Genomic DNA, 23,173 nt, shown 5'->3' on the forward strand with positions numbered 1-23,173 from the left:
CATCGATTTGTTATGGCGTTAGACACGTTCCTAACTTCCTATGGTCTACCGGTAGGACCATAGGGTTATTTTTTTTATTCTTGGAAACAGGTCGAGTCAAATCTCTGTAGTTACAGAATTGGTAATTTAGAATTTATTGACGCCAATCAGTATAAGACCAATTTATATGAAAATAAGATTTTATATTGTTCAGTTGTATAAATAAATGTTGTATTTTATCGACAAATGTCATTTGATAAACTGCCATACCATTGTGATGACCGCGTGGCATTGGTCAGATTGATCTCTAACGTTAGGTGATATGACTGAAGTTGTTGCTTAGGTCAACTTTAACTATGGTGATCTTAACCTCTGTCTACGTAGAATTTACACTTATTTGATATAAGTTTGGAAAAATGATTGATCTTAATCGATATTGGTGATTTATATTTTTTTCGGATTTCGTTTACTCTTCCTACTGGCTCCAACTGAGTATGTCTATTTATGCTGTATCGGTTAGACCTAGTTCTGTCTGACATAAACCACCAGCGGAGTAACTCTAAGTTTATAACTGCATCTAAATTTTGGAGAATAAGAAAAAGTAAACGCCTAAGTATATCATACTTGGACTGTCAACGAAAAAATGAAAGGCATTTTCACAAGGGTTGCCGCAAGTGCAATCTGCATTTTCTACCAGGTTTACTCGACATGAATCCTATTTGAGAGAACTGGTTTGGTACCTATGTTATATGGTTAGATCTCGATCAAATTATTCTCTATATTCTTACAATGCAAGTCACGAAATGATGTTATTATAAAATAATATTTTTCACACTTTCTGATTGGCTGAAATAGTGCTGTGTGATTCCCGATAAAAAGTAATATTGACCGGCCGTCAAAAAAAAAAAAAACTCTAGTAAAAATGCTGGTTAACTTGTTGTTTCTAAAAATAGAGTAATTATGAATTACTTCCCCTTGGTATAGTCCAACAGTATAGAATATCTTTCATGTTTTTGAAACAAGCAATAACTATTAAATTATCATAAGAATTAGTGTATTGAATGCATTTGAATGCATAAGCTTAATTTTGATTGTGTAGTGTTTAAAAGATAAATCGAAATATTTACAAATGCTTCACAAATCATTCTCTCTATATATATATATCATTACATTATAAATCAAAACTTCATTCTCAGTTAACAATTTTTTTGGGGAGTTAATGCAACCATGCATTAACTTAGCAAAAGGCCATAATTGTAAAGTATCATATCACGACATGATGATATCATTTGAGTCCCTCATCCTCGAGAATAGTATACAGGTATATATACTCGCTAGACAACCACAATGCATTAATGCTGCCTGAATTTATACGGAGAACCGTTCCATGAATGGCCATCCATATCAAAACGAGATAAAATAATGGCGTCAGCATTTAACGTATCTTAACGCGTTTAGTAAATGGTTTGAACACGTTAACTAAATGTTTTTTAACACGTAAAATGCTATCAATGGAATGTTAACGTGTAATGGTAGCTTATATTATTTTATTTCGTTTTTACACGAGCACCTCTCATACCGCCCCACCCCGGTTATCATTTGATGACCTCAGATACGCAGTCAATTTTGGACTGGTCGGAATCGTTTGTTTCGTACTTGGTTCGTGTTATCACAGAAAGAAGATATCCCCAATTTCCCTTTGTTGCTATCATTATATGTATATATTTCATATCAACACTGGCGTAAAGCAGGAAATTCAAAAATATAATTTTCACAAATGAAAATACCATGGCACCATTCTGGATTAAAATGTAGGCCTTCGAAGAAACTTGTCCAAGGACACAACCACGGGAGCACAGGACGGCCACAGCTAACCGATTTCATGGAAGCCCAAATCGACCCGAGTCGGATTCCAACCACTCAAATTAGGCCGATACTCGACATTGGGCTGGAAGATCTGTCTTCCAATGAAATACAAGTAAACAATGCATCATTAATTGTGCAAAAACATGACAAGCCAGGTTGTCATTTATTCCTGAATAAATGTTGATCCAGTGATTAACCAAATCAATTATAGACACAGTAATTCACAGAAGTCCTTGTATACAACATAAATAGTGTGTAGTTTTTTAAGAGTAAATTGGTCATGTCGACAGGATCAGTGTCAAGCTGTATGAAACTTTATCCAAAGGTAATGGTCTAATATGTCAGCTATATCATACATAAAGAAATTAGATATCTTACAGAATAAATAAGATGACTCTGTGGGTGTCAACAATCGGTACAACTTACGAAATCAACATAATTATAATATTCCTTCTTTCAGACTTTCGTTAAGTAATTTATCTTTTCTGCCATCGAGTTTACGTCTTTGGAATTTATAAGATAATGCAATAAAAACACTATCTTCTTTAAGTACTTTCAAATCTGCTATATCCGACGGTGCAAATTTGCCTCCGCCACCATATTTTAATTTTGGCGACAGGAATGTAAATATTTTACATACAAGACTCAGGCATCAGTGTAGCTCCTTGAAATATGATTTGTTCCGTGTTAAGATTTTTTTTTTTTTTTTTTTTAAATTTAAATTTTTAATTTGTTCCGTGTTAAGATTGTTGACAACCCTTCGTGTAACTGTGGACACACCTGTGAGGATGTTACACATTTTTTCTTAGAATGTGAAATTTATAATGCAGCACGAATTACACTATTTCAAAACACTAGGTCGTTAAATATATATCCGGTTAATCTAATCTTATTTCTATTAGGAAATGAAAATCTGTCCGTAGACATAAATTTAGAAGACACGTGCATATTTTCATCAAATCCAGCAACGGGTTTTAAGTGTAATGTATCGATTGTTTGTTATGATTTGTATACCTTGTTAAATGTTATCATGTAAATATCAATATATGAACTGTATTAGAGGAAAAGGCATTGATAAGTTGGAAAAACTTGTGCCTAATCCTCTGCTCAATTTTGGGGCAATAAATATGTTTAAATCAAATAAGATGTCTTATATACTGTATGAGGTCTACAATGATAAGATATGTCTTATAAAGAAATTAGATATATTCTGTAATAGATATCTTAAAAAACAGACATATTATATAATCAATAAGATATCTTACCTTATGAGATCTATAATGAATAAGATACATTTATCTTACAAAGAAATTAAATGATATATAATAAATCAGATATTTTATATAATTTGTTGTATTAACATTGCTCCACCAGTAAAACCACGGAGAACTTTGTTTGTCACACAAAAAACAAAGGCTGATATCGATTTCATTTCAAAATATTTTATTGTTTAGAAAATATTACAGTAATTAGACGACAGAAGCTTATATTTAAAAGTCTTTTCCAACTGGTATCTATAGTGGATCTAGTTCGAATGTCATTGTAATAATGAATTAATTAAACGGGTTTATTTATTTATTTATTTATTTATTTATTTATTTATTTATATTTATTTATTTTATTCATTTATTTATTTATTTGTTTATTTGTTTACTTTTTTGTGAAACGATTTAACAATTCAAAATCAAAGGATAAACTTGAATATATTATTGAAGTGGTTTATCTAGAACATAATCCTTTTTACGTATTTTGGCTCATAACATAAAAATAATCTCCTGTAAACAAGTCCTGTGAGAGACCGTCGACGACATTTTATTACGTCACAGGCTGATTACATAAATATTAGCCAAAGAAAAAGAAAATGCTTGTTACTAAAAGGTTACTTATGAACATGTACACGGGGTCAGATTTGTAGTGAATTGACGATTGACGGAACGTGTACGCGACAATATAGCATGACGTCACAATAATGTTATTTTATATTATCTTTAATAATTATATTATGTCAATATAGCATTGCGTTAATAGAGAGTACCAATCGCATAGAACAGGCAACACGACAGTTTTACTATACCGTTGGTTCTATATTTAGACTAGAAATAATGATTATGTGAACAATATTATATCGTATTGAGATGTACGTGTATTTGCCAGTTTATCACATTTTTAACAAAACTGTTAGTTCAGCAAACCAGAGACGTATATATATATATATAACGATATGTACGTCTCCGGCTGATCAAACGTTAGTCTCCGATATTATGATCAAAGATAAAACATGAACTATGTCATTTGTCAAATAATATTTTCAATCAGAGTCAGTGTATCTTATTGAAATAAATTAAATGACAATGGGATTAGTCAGTAAGTTTTACCAACTTATAAATGATTTCTCCCGTAATAATGATATAAATAATCATACAAATATTCTAAAGTATGATAAGGAAAAGACAACAAAAGGCAATGTAATAAGTAATAACTGACTGATCAGAAATATATTTTTTCACTGTTGATACGGGACAAAAATTCCAATCTAAATTGGTTATCGGCTAGTTATGAATATCACAGAAAAGACACAGTCCTAAATCAATCGCCATATATCACGGTTTTTTTTAACCATTAACACAGCACCATTATAGATCTATAACTCCGTTTTATCCCCGAATAAGATTACGCAAGATGATTCGCCTCGTAAAATGCAAGTTAGCACACAAAGCTGAGTATTCGTGATTCCGTTCTAAAAATAGCACTAAAAGGGTGTTTTCCCAAACAAAGCGTGCGTAAATGATCAATGATGAGGTCACCGTCATCTGTCGGTGAAATTTACAACCTCGTTTTCGATGCGGAATAGACAATATGGCGGCCACCGAAAAGGGAAGGAAGTAGATCTGTGTCATTACAATTTACTGCTGTGTCGAAGTATATAACATTTATGAAACGTAGTGACGCTATTTATTGTACATCTTAGATTAACAGAGATGTAGTGAATCCTTTGTAAGCATGGTGCTAGGCGTAGGGGGTTAGAAATAGGCCTGAGACCAACGTTGTATGAAGAATGGGGGCTCAACAAGGGAAGGAGAATAAAACTGCTGGAAAAAGCAAAGGAAAACAAAAAGAACCCTCCCGACCTCCACCAGGGACTTTCTTTGAGCCGTCTGGTAAGTATCATTTCCGGATGCTTAAGTGTTATGAGTGGCCTGAAATGAGCGCAGATGGCCGGTATCTGCCGAGTTATGCGACACGAATGACACTGAGATCTTTCGATAAATGATGATCACATACAGTTGTTACACATGTAGCTAATGTGTTTGGTGATGGAAATGAACGTCTAAATCGCTGGACATAACATCCTACGTAATTTAAGATTCATTTCAGGTTATGGCCGTGTATGTTAATGCATGGCACTGTCATTCATTTACTAAATAACCTGTCAACGTTTCTTTGTTCATTACAATGTAGAATACACTGTGTATTGCACACTAGTGTCTCTATGTGTTGGACGCGAAAACATGATGACAACACAGCAAACGTTGATCTGAAGTAACAATAAGGCAAGCAATGCTATATCAGGACACCCAGGTTAATAAATATTGTTAGGCGAGGTGAAAATCTCTTTTAAACAGATCGAGATTGTATGTCTGAATTGAATACATGTATGCATGTACAACATCTGCCTAGCTACTTGATGTCTTTTACTTTCATGTAATTTATCCACCATTTTATCATGGATGTGTTATTATTTGGTAGATACTAATAATCACAGAAGGAAACAACAAATCATCCAAGTACATTTACTTTGTTTATTGGAGCTTTTGCACACAAATTCATCCTGAACTTTACCAACAAACTTACAGAGTTTGACACAGTAAATCACAAAGAGGCTGTATGAAGAAAAAGTCAAATTGTTAACCTTTTGAGAGACATATTCGTAGTGGAACTGGACTGGGCTGAGCGCTAGCTAGTTGCCAGGTACTAGTTTAAATGGTTAGAGCATCTGTCTAGAGTTTGGAGGACCCAGATTCAAGTCCCGGTCTGGGTCTAGTTGTTGTATTTTCCTCTCTTGTTCCATTTGGCACCCAGCAAAATACATACAGAAGTGGAATAGTGTCATTTGTGTATCTTTCCAATTGACAAACTTATTGAAGGAGGGAGGAATGTAGAGGAACTGGACTTGGCTGAGAGCTGATGACCAGGTTTGGAGTTTGGAAGTCCGGGTTCGAGTCCTGGCCTGGTCATTGCATTTTCCCTCTCCTGTTACATGCTTTATTTAATATGGCCATATGGTATTTGATTCGCTTATATATACTAGGCTGCCAACACATGCAACAACAAGGATGTGGAATTTAGAATATTTCAATCTGGGGATAACCATCCATGTGTTTTTGTTGTTGTATGTTATCGATTATATTGTCGTAGATTTAATTTCACTTGCAATTGGAACAGAGGCATTTAAAGATATTTGCGATAGCATGACCATGATATACTGTCGCAGATTTAGTGGCATTAGTATATCCGCTTACTAATTCACATAACTTTAAGAGTAATAAGACTATATTTTTCTGTTTCTATGTGTTTTTTTAGAATTCTGGGCTGCTTTGCCATGGATAAGTAATGTTGGGGGATTTTTATATATATTGATATTGTTGATTCCATTGAAATAATCAAAATGATCGAAAGAGAAAATCACATCTTTTCTTCAAAACCCTATCCATGGACATAACCCAGAATAGTCTGTCTTTATGTATGTGAATGAGAAATGACCAGGCTGTATATGGTGTTTACACAGTTTTGCAGATTATTTCTATCTGCAAATTTAATGCATTTGTTACATCGTAAATGAATATGGAACAGACAATTATCAGACTACATGTATATATCATGCAGCAATGAATTTTTTTCCCCTGGGACAGTACATTATTGTTATAAGGTTACATCTCCATTCTTCATTCCATTACTGTATCATATTGTCTCAAAATACAATGGTGGTGACAAAGGTTAACAGTCTGAATCAAGGTCAAGTATCAATACAGATGACACTTTCATTTTGTACTCAACAAGACACTTAAACTTTACCTGTTTGTATGCGTACTGGTTGTAAAAGTGGGTTAGTACAGTTGTAAATTCATAATTTTTTGAAGTCCAGCAGTCAATATATGTATATAGAAGAACACATGATAATCCTTTTTATTCAGAAAATGTCATAAAATATACTTCCAGCTTCACAGAACAATTGTAATCAAGATATTTATTTGGTCATTCAGTCTTCTATATATAGGGATTACTGAAAAAAATCTTACTTATTTTAAAATTTTGTTGAAGCTAGGAACTGTTTATCTTTCATATTCAGCATTTCCACAGGTTTTCTGAACTGTAGGTTTTTATCACCCTTTACCAACAGTTGGGGGTGGGCTTAAACAATTTGAGGTGTAATAAGTTTGACATCAAATAAAGAAAAAATCAGAAATGCTTCATGACATGTGCAACGTACGACACTAGCAACAATTTCATTGGTAAACTGCTGAAGCTCTGAACCAATTAGAAATGGTATTACAATGAGATAAACTTTTGCGCTGCCTATGCCTCAGTGATACTCCTTGCTATTGTTTAAAAATCATAAAGAGTGAAACACAAACAAAACAGACAATTTCATGGAAATTCACCTTCCATTTTCGAAAAACCTTTGCATATTGGGTCCCGTTGACATAAGCCAAGTTAGCCAACCCTCACAAAAACAAAAGCTCTGTAATGAAAAAGTTTATCTGCACAGTGTACAGGTTACCTTTTGTATGTGCAACAAAGTTTCTGTATATAAAGAGCGTACTCCAATAAGTAAATGGGAATGCTGATATTGTTGGTATTTGTTAAATTCATGGTCCTCATAGTAAAGTTTTAAGGGATCATTGAAGAAAATCTAAGTTGTTTTAATATTCTGTTGAAGCAAGGAACTGTAAGAATCAAGATAGTTTGAAATTATCAGTGATATGATGTTGGTCTCTTTATGGTAGGGGAGGCAACTCATGTTTTGTACATAAAATATAATATGTGTTACTGATATTTAACGTCACAATTGAAACAGTCTTGATAATAATACAATAATACATTCATTGTGATATTGTTTGGTTTTACTCGTCTACCTTGCAGCGTATACGTAATAGACTGGTCCAGGAGACAGGGAGTAATGGCCATGGGTGCATGAAGAGTTCATTAACATGTTTAACATTAGCTTGAGTTGCTTGTGCAATTTTCTATGACTGTTAAGATGTGTAGAGTTGCACAAAATGTACAAGTGTGTGTTTTATTGCATATGTTGAAGTGTCTGTCCAATTACACACAGCTGTTGTAACAGAAATTAGTACATTGTAGACATACACACATTGACAGGGACAGCAGATATACTACAACTTGGTGGTGTGGGGAGTCGGAAGTGTGGGAATGTAGAGCCATTCTGTGTTACATGTATCATCTATGTGAATGAAGGATCTTTACAAACATAGTACACAAGTCATTAATTAAGTTATCGAAGAATAGCCTTAGGATCATATGTTTGTAAATGTAGGATCTTTTCGGGAGTTTCAGAACAATTTTACGATCTCAAAGTTCATGAATCATGATCAATTATTGATAATATTATAATTAATGCAAGTCACCTGATCATTTGAATTAGAATCCAATACATGGTCCTCATATGATGTAAATATGACCAAATCAGTTTTAAAGTCTTCCTGTGAATTAAAATTTGATCACCAGTAATGAATAAACTTGCGAATGAGAGTTTACCTGTACAATATTATTTTTGTTTGAATTAATTCCACAGCGGTTAAAATAAATGACCACTAAATATTTGGAACAATACTTAACCAATAAGCTTTGTTTTAAGTCTCAAACAAGCTTGAACACTTGTGAATTGATGTGGACCTCTGACAAGTGACGATATGGCTCAATATTGCTAGTTACAATGAAATTCATGACCATATATATACCTGTTATCATAGCACAGTATTTATGTAATAATCTGGGTGGTGCAGGAACAATAATAGGTATTGACACTTTTGTCAATACAAAATATTTTCTGCTTTATAATTTCTGGTAAAGCTGCCAATTCAGGAGTCTATATGACTTTGATATATAATATACTGTAGAATAAAGATCATGTTTTGTTTGATATATAATATACTGTAGAATAAAGATCATGTTTTGTTTGATATATAATATACTGTAGAATAAAGATCATGTTTTGTTAAGTTGTGCTGTATTGGGGGTAGATCTCGATGTGTTTTGTACATTATATCTTATAAGTGACATTACTACCACTACCCGGTAATCACACTTATTACATTGCTAGTATTTAAATGTGACAATTATAATGTAATATTTATGCATGTAATATGATATCCTGTTGTTTCTTTCTAATCCCAGCATAAAATGTTCCATATTGAGTCTAATATTTCTATGACTATTGTATTCCATTATTTCAATTATGAACAAATAATAAGCCAGGTAATTATAGCGACACTGAACAAATATATTAAATTTTAAAGCTGTTGCTGGCATTTTCATTTTACTGAATCTATCTCACAGAGGTCCATTTAATTAATACATTAATCAGCCAAATTAATTTTTTTATGATATCAGATCTAGAGCTTCATGCAATTTTGATAACATATTATTCAGAGTTGGCAAATTGGTTTAGCATGTTATGCATTCTGTGAGGAAAGTCTTTTAATAGTCTAATACATTTCCTTCCATTCAAATAATACAATGTGTTTTGTATGGTCAGCTGTTTTGAATTTAGTCACAAGAGAACTGAAGATCTTGTGGAGACTCAGTAGCTAGTATAACACATTGTTAAGAAGAAGAATACAAAGAGGTAAAAATGAAATTCATTATGCCCCTCCACCTTTCTCCTTCCCTGACTTACTGGTTGGTTCGATTTCTGGTTCTTGAATTCTTCTGATAATTTTTTTTTGACTGGACCATAACTTCAAAACATGAAGATATCTTAAAGCAAATTGCAGTACACTTGCAACACCTAAAGCTGGTATGCATAACATTGTTCTTATTAATTACGTCCCTATGACCATGACCTTATAAATGTCAAAGGTCAAAATTGCAATAACAATTAGTTGCAATTATAATTATAGACCTTCATTTTCAGGTCGAAGGACAATTTAGCATAAAAAAGTATTCAATGCCTAGTAATGGAGAAGGTATTCACAAAAACAAATTCTATTTGTAACTTGTGTCAAATTCAGAATAGATATGCTTAAAACATTTTTTTCAGTAGCTTATTATTTTAACTGAAAGTGATCTAGTGTGGTCTTCGTGTGGTAGCTTGATGTCATGTTGAAGCCATTTCCATATTTGATTTTTCAGTCGATCCTAAGGACATGAGCCCCGACAGCAGAAAGGGGATGACAAAATCTGTCTATGGTATGCTCCACCCACGATGGGGTCTTTGTAATTATATATCTCTAGTATAGTTATTTGTTGTTCTGTACCATTTCAATTGGTTTTACTTTATTATATTTAATTTGGTTTATTATTATTTGGTATTAAGTTTTAACTCTTTTCCCTGTTTGTTTTTTCACTTTCACTTTTGTGACCTATTTATTATTTTTCATGGTTAAAGGGTGACACAAGGAGCATGTACCAAAACATGAATAGGGTACAGGCATGGAATTCTTTTATTATTTTCTAGGCTCTATGGATTTAACTGTTATTGAAGAACTTCATAACAAGAGGGCACTTTCCATGAGGTCCTTATTGGATTTTAATGTTTGTTTTCAACTATATTTCATTATTAACCTACCACCCATTTTTTCTCCTTTTTGAGTTAAGTTGTTTAAACATTTGTTGGATGTCTTCTTCATTAGTAGATACATGCTGGTAATGATTTCAGGCAATGATGTCCAATATTTGATGGTTGATTATATCCCGTTGAAGCCTAAAGTTTCTACTTTTGGTTTTACAGTTGTCCTGTGTCTATGTGAGATTTTTTACCACCTAATGACTGGTGTTGCTGTTTATCTTCTATGGGATCCTTAACCTTACTATGTCAATGATACTACTCACAGACTGGTTCCTCTGCTAAAAAGGGTTATTTTCCCTAAAATGAAGAAAAAACATGACTATCCAATTTTGAAAGACAAGTAAACTTACAAACACACAAGCTGGCATTGTAAATTTCAGGTACTAATTATAAGATTGTTTTCCCACCTTTGGATTTCAGGGATTAACCTATTACCAATCAACCTTGTTATTTCTTTTGTTTGGAATATCTAAATTTGTTACCTGTATGTAGATAAACCTTCAAGGAAGTTATTTGAATTTGTAGACTGTAAAACCTTCAAGGAAGATATTTGAATTTGTAGACTGTACAGGTTTTAGATTTCTGGTATGTACATATATATACCTGCTTGAAAAGCACTTGATGAAGAAGTGTGATGCTTGCATTGTGTACATGGATATATCAAACCTGATGGTTTTCTATTTATGTTTTATTTATAATTACATTTCATGACTATTAAGATGATTTTATATCATTATTTTTGAAATAGACTGAGCAAGATTAGTTAATATTTCTTTAGCTACTGCAAGTCATTAGTGAGGAGAAATAAGATACTGTAGATTGATTAGTATATTTTCATATTCTGTTATTGTCATCTCCATTGTGACTACCTTTTAAACATGGATGACACATCATCACTTTTGCAGTCTGATACAACACATTTTTTTCCGGATGAGTTAGGTTGTTTTAATCACCCTTTATACCCAAGCTAGTGAACTTTTGAGATCTCCCCTTGGTCTCACTGCAGGTCATCCATTGGTAAATTTCCCATGTGGGACAGAACTTCCTGACAAGGAGCTGTATTTTGATGCGTGGTTGCATGCTTGGTTACAATACTGTGGTATATGGTGTGGATTGTGTAGCTAGCCTTCTTTCGCTTCCTTGTATCTGCTATTGTTTATCTTGATCAAATATTCATTGTTTAATACAGCATTTCTCACTCAGACAATGTATGGATCGCTGCTCAGCAATCCACAACTGGTAAACAAGATTTTACTTTGTAGTTAAAATTTGGTAAATGAACCATGCAAAATTAATAGGTTATATAGGGAGGGAACTAACATCATGTGTGTAAATCAAAATTATTACTTTCCTATCACGTGTGAATGAACAATTGTCAAGACCTCTCAGGAGAAACAATGATCAGGTCTCAGGAAGTGCTATGGGGTAATTAATGAAGTATTTGACTTTAGGTTGAGCAGTTAATTTCACTGTTTCTTCAGCACTTAATTATATTTAGCACTTACAGAAATATGTACCTATTTTGTTTACGGTTATTCAAGAATTGCTACATGTCTTTATATGGATATTACATAACTTGGCACAGTAAACTGTATTTTGCAATAAATTAGTAACTTATCAGGTTAAATGTTAAGATTATTATCACATGATTATCTCCCTTATTAAACCTTTTTTTAACAGGTATCATAATAATTTTTGTCAATACACACTTAGATCAATTTCAAGATGACAAATATATTTCAACAATTGAAAAGTGACTATATAGAATTAAATTCAATCGTGATAACGGAACTGTTATTCACTACTGTCTTGCCTGTTATAGATATTTATTTACTTTCCTTTCCATAATTAACATGTTGACATGTAATTATAAGATGTTTTTAACTGCATGCTTCAATATATGTTACTTAATTGGTATCACTCAGCATCACTGCTTCAGATCAAAGTTTTCTGATAGAGGGAGAGCATGTATACAGTCTCGAGTCTGTATTAGGTATGTAATGTAGATTTCAGTTTTGATGCTTACATACCTGATTCATGTAACAACATAATATTTTCAATACTCAAGGGTCAGATAAGACAGGTTTTACTTAACAAAGTTTGGTATATATGTATACTACTCAAGGGTCAGATAAGACAGGTTTTACTTAACAATGTTTAGTAAATATGTATACTACTTAAGGGTCAGATAAGACAGGTTTTACTTAACAATGTTTGGTATATATGTATACTACTCAAGGGTCAGATAAGACAGGTTTAATTAACACAGTTTGGTATATATATGTATACTACTAAGTGGTCAGATTAAGACAGGTTTTACTTAATACATATTTTGGTATGTAAACAACTCGGTGTCAGATAAGACAGGTTTTACTTAACATGGTTTGGTATATGTATACTATTTGGGGATCAGGTAATACATGTTGGACTCAGTTAAAAGATACTGGTTTTAAAAAAATAAGTGAAATTGGTTTCGTTCTGTTTGTTGTAGACAGGTGTGAAGATTACACAGGTTGAATCTGTATGCAGTGTTACCCTCACTTTTTGTTGGTGGAGTTAATAGATTTTGAACCACTAGATTGTTGCTGTATGATACACAAGCTTATGACTGTTATTGGTTGCCATTGTGTTTCTACAGGACTGGTTTGGTATTTGATTTGTTATTTGTGGTGATGATGAGGGTAAATGAGGTGCCGTCTGACTGGTACTAAGTGTAATTACATCAGCCTGGTCCGCCAATCTATAATCCCCTTACTCCTACTGGTATGATATTGACACTTACCAGGCATATAGAACTGATTGTTTTAAGTTATGTGTAATTACACAATGGCATTTAATGTTATGGCATACAAGCTGGTGAACAGACAAATTTGTATTTGTTAAATTAATTAAAAATGAAATTTCCTTGATATCGACATTCGTCATATGAAAATTAGTGAGACAAGATTGATTTGAGTTTTGAATTTAAATTTTGAAATCCTTTTCCCAAAATTGCAATTTCACATTAAAAAAAAACGAAAAAAACCCAAATAAATCAAAGAAAAAGTTTCATATTCCTTTATAACAAAACACATTATGTATAAAAAATTTAATGAATGAATGGTGAAAGCCCCCCCCGGCCCAAATCTTCATGCAGAGGTAATTTTCCGAAATGATAGAAAAATTACCACTTAAGTTCAATGATTAACTTAAGTGCAGCATTAAAGAGTATTTTGATTCCAGTGACATTCAGGACACTGTTAAACCAATGTTTCAGCTCTTCTCAAGGTGTACATAGTAGTAGTACAGGTACTTTTATATAATGTTAGAAAAAATAACAAGACATTTGGAAACGGCTGAATGTCAGGGTTCCAATACTATAGCTACCATCTATTGGCCATTATATGTCATAATGTTGTTCTTCATCCTTATGTTGTTGAATGATGTTAAAATGTCCCATTCATTCTTTATGATGGTAAAAATAAACTCACTGATTTCTTTGTGAGATCTAGAAGTATTGATGTTGTGGTGTCTACAATTTGTGAGTCATATTCTGGTTATTAAGGCTATCGAGTACACCCAATATTGTCAGATGTGTACTTAGGAACTGGCCACTAGGTCTGCCAGCAGCTGTTGTATATGTTACCTTAACTTGTTCACAAGGACAAAGTGATAAACCAGGGTTCGTTGCAATTGGTTCATAACATTTCGGAAAGACACTTAATTTTGAAAATGTCGACAAGTCCATCGATATCTTTTTCCTTAAGATAAATGAGTCATCCATTGTACTATCCTAAGTATTGCATATTCATTGCAATTTTTGAAGCTGCACATGTGGTGCACGTGTACGAATAGAGTATAGCTATGTGTCTGTGGTCGGGATGTTGGAGTTTATAATTAGATAAAATAATTAAAAAAAAAATCTGAAGTGGTTGAATACTGTTTGGACCTTTCACTTGGTTGTTCAGCTATCAGATTGTGTTTTCAAACACAAAATGTAGGAAGGATTATAATCGGAATATTTTTGTTAATCTGTTGTAACCAAATAAAAAATATTTGTGATGTTTATCTTGGGTTTTATATATCCTAAAGCTCTGGCACACCACACCAATATGGAAGATGTTGAAATGTCATAATGTTGAAGGTACCACGTGTTTGTGACATGGGTGTTTTATACAGATCATGTTTCTGTTCTTCTTACAACTGCTAGGTTACATTTGGACCATAAACAACATTATTACCAGTACTGCATCTGTTAGAAATTGTTTTAAAGCACCAAAGGATGTTTGACCTTTCTCAAGTTCACCTGCATGCTGTGTTAAAAGATCACAAAATGTGTAATTTCTATCAATGTATGTTGCATTGATGTCATCACTCATCACTCTTTGTATTTTCTTTCTTCTGAAGGTCATTAATTGCATTTTAATTTCTGAAGGTCATTGATTTCATTGTCATTCTTCTGAAGGTCATTGATTGTATTGTCATTCTTCTAAAGGTCATCTATGATTCTGGTGTATGTCAGGATTTGTATTACTTTACTTCACTTTGGTTACCAGCTGAGTAGGATGAATATATTTCTATAGAAATTCATTAAGTTTTATTTGTCAATAATGGCTTGCATTGTCACGCAAGATATTGATAGAGAGACCATTTTACTGGGTGTTGGAAAGATTTATGTACATTGTCTGTGATGAGAGTTGTAAAGGTGTTGATGATGTAGCTATAGTATTGATAAATGAATGGCTGTGACCAGGTGAGGAAGCAAATCTATCTCCAGGAAGACACTGGCACGGGTTTCTGGAACATGCAACATATGAGATATGAGGAAGAGTGTCTGCAATCTAGAAACAAGCTATTTTTATTGCAAGTCCTATGAATTGGTCAATACTTGAAAGACACTAACATTAATGTATATCTCTGTAATGGAGACCAACCTATACCAGCAGTGAAGGTGACATGTGTTATGTGGTCACCTTGTCATTTGGGAAGGTGTTGATCCAGATGTTTGACCACAGCCAATACACATACACATTGTTAAGAGAGTGATGGGTGGTGCTTACTTCAGACAGGAAAGCACTGCTGACATGTAAAGGTAGACTACATTCACATGTCATTGCTCACATAAACAAAAAATATCACCTTGGGACACAGATTTGTGTACACTAGAATGTGAAAGTTAGGCCTATATGCAGCTAGTGGTTTTGAAAAAAGGGGCCATCGCAATAAGATAATAAATATTTTAGAAAGTATTATCTAAAATATTTCACAGGAACAAAGGTGTCCATTCATGCATCCTCTCTTAAATTTCCACGGGATCATGATTAACAGTATGGTATTTAACACATGCTCCAGGACTAATTAAATTCAGCATTGGTATGTGCCAAATATAAATGTTAAATAGCTATATATAGATATACATGCCCTCTACCCCTCTTCTTTGCTGCAATCCCAAAATAATCCTGGTGGAAACCATATGATCCAGATCTGCCTGCAGAAACTGTACAAGTAATGATGTGTAATTTCCAGCAATGATTGTATCGTAGCTGCCATTAACAAATAGGCCTGGACATTTTTGTACTGCGTCTGTATTTGTAATTATCCCCCTCCCCCCACCATTAAGGAGTGGGAATATGGTAATCAATTTCTCTGTTTCTCGGTCGGTCCCAGTCTGTATAGTAAAAAGCTTGTGTGTAACCCTCAGCAGATTCTAGTTTACAGCATAAGATTAATGCATAAGCCATTGTTTGTACAGAAAGTGCTGATGGTAGTAAAGTGGTATCATCAACATCAACAAAGTTTTACATTTAGATCTATATTGCTTAAATTTAGGTTTGATTAAGTCCAACTTAGATCACACCGTACTTGTTGACGTCTCAACACATCCATCATTTTCAGAATAATTCCAACCAAACCGAGAATATATTCTGATACATGCACCGGTACATTCCGAATAAACATCATGGTTCATTATTACATGTCGAATCCTTTTGGTGGTTATTGATTCAAATTTTGTACAAACAGATCCCATGAACCCTTCAACTAATTTTTTTTATATGTATTTATATAAGATGTGCAGGTAACATGAAGTTTTCTTTGTGCAGTTTTTGTGGTCTTCAGGGTTAAAGAATTAGTGCTTAAGGTCAAACATTATCTGGGAGGGGAGGGGGAAGTATATTCTATGCAAGTAAGATGCTCACTTTGACATCATAAACTTTATGTAAGTATTGTTGATGAATTTACATGGTTGATTTAATACCTTGGCTTGAAAACATGTTGTACCTTGTATGCAATTCATCGGTCACCAACAGCGGATTGATCATGTCTGTTGTGAAATAAGCAGTAGTTGTGTTCATCATATAATCCAGTCATAGCTCAAACATTCTGTTTATGACATGGCATATTCTTCTGCTACATTTGACAAGTTTACGGTACATTTGTTGGAATCGGGTTCATAAAGTATGATGTTGTAGGATATTCTCCTTGTACAGCAGGATTGATAACCAGCTTAGCCTAATCGGCTGTCAGAAATCCTATAGTTTGTCTGCCGCCAGAGTTGCTGAAACTAAAAAGTCTGGACAAAGGTACAAATTCTGGATCTGTTAACAAAACTATGCTTGTAGCCTACCGTAGATGAAGTGTTCAACAAAGGACTGAGAAGGTCCAACTCACCGCGCCCATGTCTGTCCCAGCCCTGTACATGTGGACATACAGGATGGATAGGACAATTCTCACTAGAGATTTCGAAGGCGGCACTGTACATGCCCCCTCATGTCACCTGGATGCTGTTCATAACCCATTATAGGAGGTGATAAATCTGTAAACCAACTAACAAACAGGTTATGTAAGAATACATCAGTTATTGATTACCAAATATAGAGAGTTGGCTACAACAGCTGATACTCTTAAGGATCCGGAAGTAAGTTTACTTTTAAACACTTATCATGTATATATACATAAGAACTTCCAATTACCATGGCTATTAGGTAACTAGAAGGCTTTAATTGTCTCCTCTACAAAGGCTTTACTGCAGGCAGGAGGAACTTTTACCAGACTTGTATAGAGATACTGTTACTTTGGCCACATTTCTGTTACATGATTACACCTATATGAGCTTACACATAGCTTATCTTAAAGGAACATTACTTTACGTCAAGGATACATCCGTAAAGAAGTTTACTGGCTGGTTCAGCATATCTGAGCTATATACAGATTCTATTACCATATTTGGGGTTCGTCAAATTTAAATACTTTAGCCAGATCAATATAGGAATTTACAATCACTGTACTAACATTTGTTAGGAAATTCTACTGACAATATTAGAAATGATGCGGTACCTGTACAGTATATATCAGCACAACATTTACATGAGTAACTTGCAGTCATCATGAAGTAAAAGTACTTAGTTTTTAATTAGATCCTACTATGGGGTAGAATTAGGTTTTGGGGCTGTTTCTTTTCAACACTGACTTTTGTATTGTGTTGTGCAACACTAAGTTTGAGCTTGGCAAAAGGATGTTGCTGTGATTGTCAGATCTATGGATATGATCTCTGCGAACAGTAACAAATTGGACAGAAAAGGAATAAGATTTTGTTCTATGATGATAACCTTGCATATTTATTCTGGAATTTCATTTGAATTGCTTTTCCAGGTATAATTTGAAAAAAAATAACCTGAAGTGCTTATGATAAAATTCTAGACAGGATTGATGGGGTGCCCCGTTTGTCATGTTACCACAGTACACCTACTGTATTTATTTCAGGTTAAATATGGTATACCTGGTAGGTGTAGTGGATACAGTGTATTGTGGTTTACATATTTATAACATTTTTTTAGGCAAGTATATTACCTCCTGGCTATATTTGGATCATACTCTTTGTTTACTTATAGGGTCATTGATGCATGACCAAAATCTTTGGCCATTATAATAATGATGTGCCAAATTATTGGCCAATCATATGAGGTTTGTGATGTGAGGTTAATATGTTAATTGAATTGAGATACACAATGAAGTCGTTATTGCGTTAACAGGCTGTGACTTGTGTGTTGGTCACTGCCAGTATAATCCATCATTTAATTAATGTGTATGCCAGATACTGTTGAAACAGCTAGGTCCCTATACATAGTTTACAATATTAGTATTTACAATCAATCGATATGGAAATCAGCACACTGGCTTTCATTGATACTAAATTGAACTGAATGGAATGGCAATAAACACCATGTATTTTATGCCTGAGTGTGCATTCATAAAAAATGAAAATGAAACCTAAAATTAAATTGGGGATAATTAATTGTAATGTCAAGTATTTAATATGTATAGAAGTAGTTGATATGTATAAAAGGTCTTTGACTTTTAACCCTCACCAGCCCTATATATTGATAAACTTACATATTTGCGTGTTATATTTGATTGTGACCATGACTCGTGTGTTGGCCATATCAGCCGTAGAAAACATTTGATGTGCTGATAAAGCTAAGTGACTTCTGTGAGAAAACACCTGATTGCCTTATCTACCCCAGATAGGGTCAGTTTAAAAAGTTTTGATCTCAGCAGAACATCGTGGTGTGCCACTGTGTGTTTAATATGCTGACTCTATAAGTATGAGTCGTTCTCCTAGTTAAAGCAATAGGGTTCACATAACAAAACAATTACAGGATATTTATGTGTATGTCCCAGTAATATCTTTTTTACTATTATTACTCACAAAGAGTTGATAAAGAACACACACACATGAAGTTCAGACATTTTCATGACAAAGTGAGTCTGACTCTATCAGTTGTCTTCATTGACAAAGTGAGTCTGACTCTATCAGTATAGTCTTTATTGACAAAGTGAGTCTGACTCAATCAGTTGTCTTCATTGACAAAGTGAGTCTGACTCGATCAGTATAGTCTTTATTGACAAAGTGAGCATGACTCGATCAGTAGTCTTTATTGACAAAGTGAGTGACTCAATCAGTTGTCTTCATTGACAAAGTGACTCTGACTCGATCAGTAGTCTTCATTGAGAAAGTAAGTCTGACTCCATCAGTAATTCTTTATTGACAAAGTGAGCATGACTCGAACAGTAGTCTTTATGACAAAGTGAGTCTGACTCGATCAGTATAGTCTCTATCGACAAAGAAAGTTTTACTCAAAAGTGAGTCTGACTCGATCAGTATAGTCTCTATCGACAAAGAAAGTTTTACTCAATTAGTAAGTCTTATTGACAGAGTGAATCTGACTCAATTAGTAAGTCTTTTTGACAAAGTGAATCCGACTCAATTAGTAAGTCTTATTGACAAAGTGAATCTGACTCATTCAGTAAGTCTTATTGACAGAGTGAGTCTGACTCAATTAGTAAGTCTTATTGACAAAGTGAATCTGACTCAATTAGTAAGTCTTATTGACAGAGAGAGTCTGACTCAATTAGTAAGTCTTATTGACAAAGTGAATCTGACTCAATTAGTAAGTCTTATTGATAGAGTGAGTCTGCATCTTGATCAGTAGTCTTCGTGTCACCTTGTTTTCCAGATTATTTACATTGGCATTAATTATGGAGATTCCCTCTGAACTAATATTCCCTATGTATAAGCATTAACTGTTTTATCTTGGCAAATATTATGTTAACTTTGACCTTAGATGTTGAGTTAGTTTGTTACAGTGTACTAACATATGTACAAGTGTTGGAGGGATATATCACTTTAGTCAGTACACCAGGAGATGGGAAACTGTGTGTTTATGTTATGGCCCATTCAGTGTAGCTCCAAATGTCTGGTTGTAATTACCAAGGTATCTCATCAATGTGAATGCTGGAGTTTCTATAAGACGTTCTGTGATCTGGTTGTGTACCTGTAACTGTTTTAGATGACGGACTGTCATGTAAAATTGTGTATACATGTCTCCACCTCAACTCCTCAGGTAAATACTCTTTCTACACACGAAACAGACAAACCTATTATAGGTGCCACCCACCCCGACCAGCTACACCAGCGCTAGCTTTCACCATGTCTATCACAGGAAGAATTAGTTCTTAAATGAGTAAACATGTACACTCTCTGTGTTAATTCTTCAGGAACAGTACATCTTACTTTCTACAAACCAATTTCCATGATAGAAATACACAGAAACCTGTCTAAATAGAATACCACAGAGACAACACATGTTGTTATGGAGAAACTTGCTACCTTAATAAATTATAGTTTAAGGCTTGCATATTATATAAAAAAATTATGTAAAAAATTATTGGTAAACATGTTTTAACTGCAGGGTGAAAAGCTATTAAAGGAGACCATTGTACATATGTTACTCTCCAGTGGTGATGGAGTTGTCATTATCGTCAGCATATTGTTGCCTGTAGATCCATTGCTAAGAAATAACTATTCAAACCTGGGATAAAGTTAGATCACACAGTCGACATCCCAACACCCCCAACATTTGCAAGATATCATCCAGATTCTATCAGTGAGGTTGGACTATTTAGGTAAATTTTTCGAACTAGCTATAACAATTTTGCTAGGGAGACATATGACACTCACAGTTCTTGTTTGTCTAACACTCCATTGTACTAACCCTCCCACACATTTAGATATTTTGTTGATGCTTCATATATAACTCAACACACTATGACCAGCTGACCATTAATGGTCACTTCAAATTCCTTCATGGTGTCATACTGACCCTCCCTCATCCCCAGAGTATGAGACACTTCCTCCCCCACTAGTTCATACAAAGTATGACTCTTGAGATTGGTTTCAAACACTGGTAAGGCTGTAGAGATACCACCCACATACCCTCTTCTCACTTCAACCACCTCCACCCTAGTTTGATTTCCCTAATAACTGACCAGCTCCTGGTACACCATGCCTGACCCCTGGCTGTAATGACACTGTCAGTGTTGACCTTGTCTTTGTCTCTTCAGTCCAACCCAGCATGTTGATGTTCAGGGTTCCTCCCTCTGTATACAGAAATCTTCTGATAGCCAAATCAAGCTAAATTAACCCTTCCACCTCTCTGCTGCTCAGGTGCTCTGCTATTCATTGAGACACAACTATGTCTGTCAAAATCTTGGATTTTTTTTCTACAGCTTGAAAAAAGGTGCTTAATCAATTCTATGATATATGAATATAGATTAAAGATTTCACAAACTTCTGAAGTTAGTGATTTTACAGTATTACAATACACAGTCTATAAGTCTTTTACAACTCTACTGTTAAATTACCAATATTTTGAAACAATAACTTGTAAAATTGTTTCTGTAACTGTCAAAATATTAATTTTATCTCCATCTAGATCTGTCTGTACTTTACTTAAAGATGTGTTTATCAACTGTCTCATTGATGTCAGTTTTGATTTAATGTTAATTTCCGACCTAAGCTGGAGGGCTTTTTCCTTAAGTAGAAGGAACTAAGTGTAAACACCACTGTAAAAGTGTCTATGTAGTCTGATGTTAAACCCCAGGCCATGTTGGTTTGATGGTCTGCTGCAGGTATGGTTAGCTTTTTAAAATTTAAATTCTTCTATGTGAATTATTTGTTTTCAAATTCTGCAGATCTAAATAATTGATTAGAGTAAATTTGTAGTGTTTTACCTAGCTTAAACTATGTTTGTAATCATTTACTACAAAGCAACTTTTTGATGTAATTTTAATCATAGCTAAGGAAATATTTCAAATTGATATTGGATGCTGATCGAATTGGGGCTGTACTATAGGTTGATGAAAGTTGACAGGTCTGTATTTTCAGGTTATATAAGTGTAATGGTAAGAGGTACCTATGATTTGCTCATCTATAATCACTTCTCTATGTATGTGGTATAAAGAGTTATCTGATTGGCCACCTTCAGGGGACCCAGGGGCGATATTGATGCTGGCCCCAGGGATCAGGCTGTGGTTGTTATTGGTGGTGTGTGGGTGTCTGACACAGCCTAAATCATTATTGATAGGTTTATACTGAACCGACATTTGTGAGTCAAATAGATAATCTTTGTCAACATTACCTGTTTAACTGAATCCTCCTGATCATAACACCTAGCACGTATTGGGCCAGTAGATGAGCAGTCTCTATTACTGATCAGGTGTAAACTGAAACATTGAGTCCTAATCACTATTTCTATTTACCTTACAATGAGGTTACACTAAGTTTATTATATATGTACATAGTTAAATACTCCCAGTAAAATATATATACATGGTATCCACTCTTTCTCTGGTTTTGCATCGATTGTTTTTTCAACAGGATTTCTGCTGTGGTGAAGATTGACATAATTGATGAGGATGAATCATACCATTCTTGGAACATCAATGTAGTTAGTTTGCCAAAGTAAATGCAGATAACAAAATGTATGGTGCTTCTTACTGGAGTTTCTAAGCAGACAATAAACATGTACATGTACATGTATATGCATATACCAATAAAAAACAGAGTTGTCTCCCCTAGTGTAAAATGGCATAAATTTTTGTTCCTTTCACAATGATATTGAGATTGAGATCTAGAAGACTCCATTGATAAGTAGACTATAGTCCTGTTTTTGTGTGCTAAAGCATGTATCCCTCCTTAAT

The 23,173-nt window shown here is 34.0% G+C and overlaps 1 protein-coding gene across 3 annotated transcripts in view; it reads left to right on the plus strand.

The window, feature by feature from the left end:
- The first annotated feature begins 4,700 nt into the window (after positions 1-4,700).
- The window catches only part of LOC117321631 (tyrosine-protein kinase Abl-like), a 67,911-nt gene continuing 49,438 nt past the window's right edge, over positions 4,701-23,173 (plus strand). For 2 of the 3 annotated variants that reach the window (XM_033876123.1, XM_033876124.1), the window contains exons 1-2: positions 4,701-5,003; positions 10,219-10,275. In XM_033876123.1, the coding sequence (XP_033732014.1) occupies positions 4,901-5,003; positions 10,219-10,275 (160 nt within the window). In that variant the 5' untranslated portion in view covers positions 4,701-4,900. The remainder of the gene's footprint in view (positions 5,004-10,218; positions 10,276-23,173) is intronic. The other variant, XM_033876125.1, reaches the window with a different exon arrangement.

The sequence above is a fragment of the Pecten maximus genome, chromosome 2 (genome assembly GCF_902652985.1).
Source record: "Pecten maximus chromosome 2, xPecMax1.1, whole genome shotgun sequence".
NCBI classification, from domain to species: domain Eukaryota; kingdom Metazoa; phylum Mollusca; class Bivalvia; order Pectinida; family Pectinidae; genus Pecten; species Pecten maximus.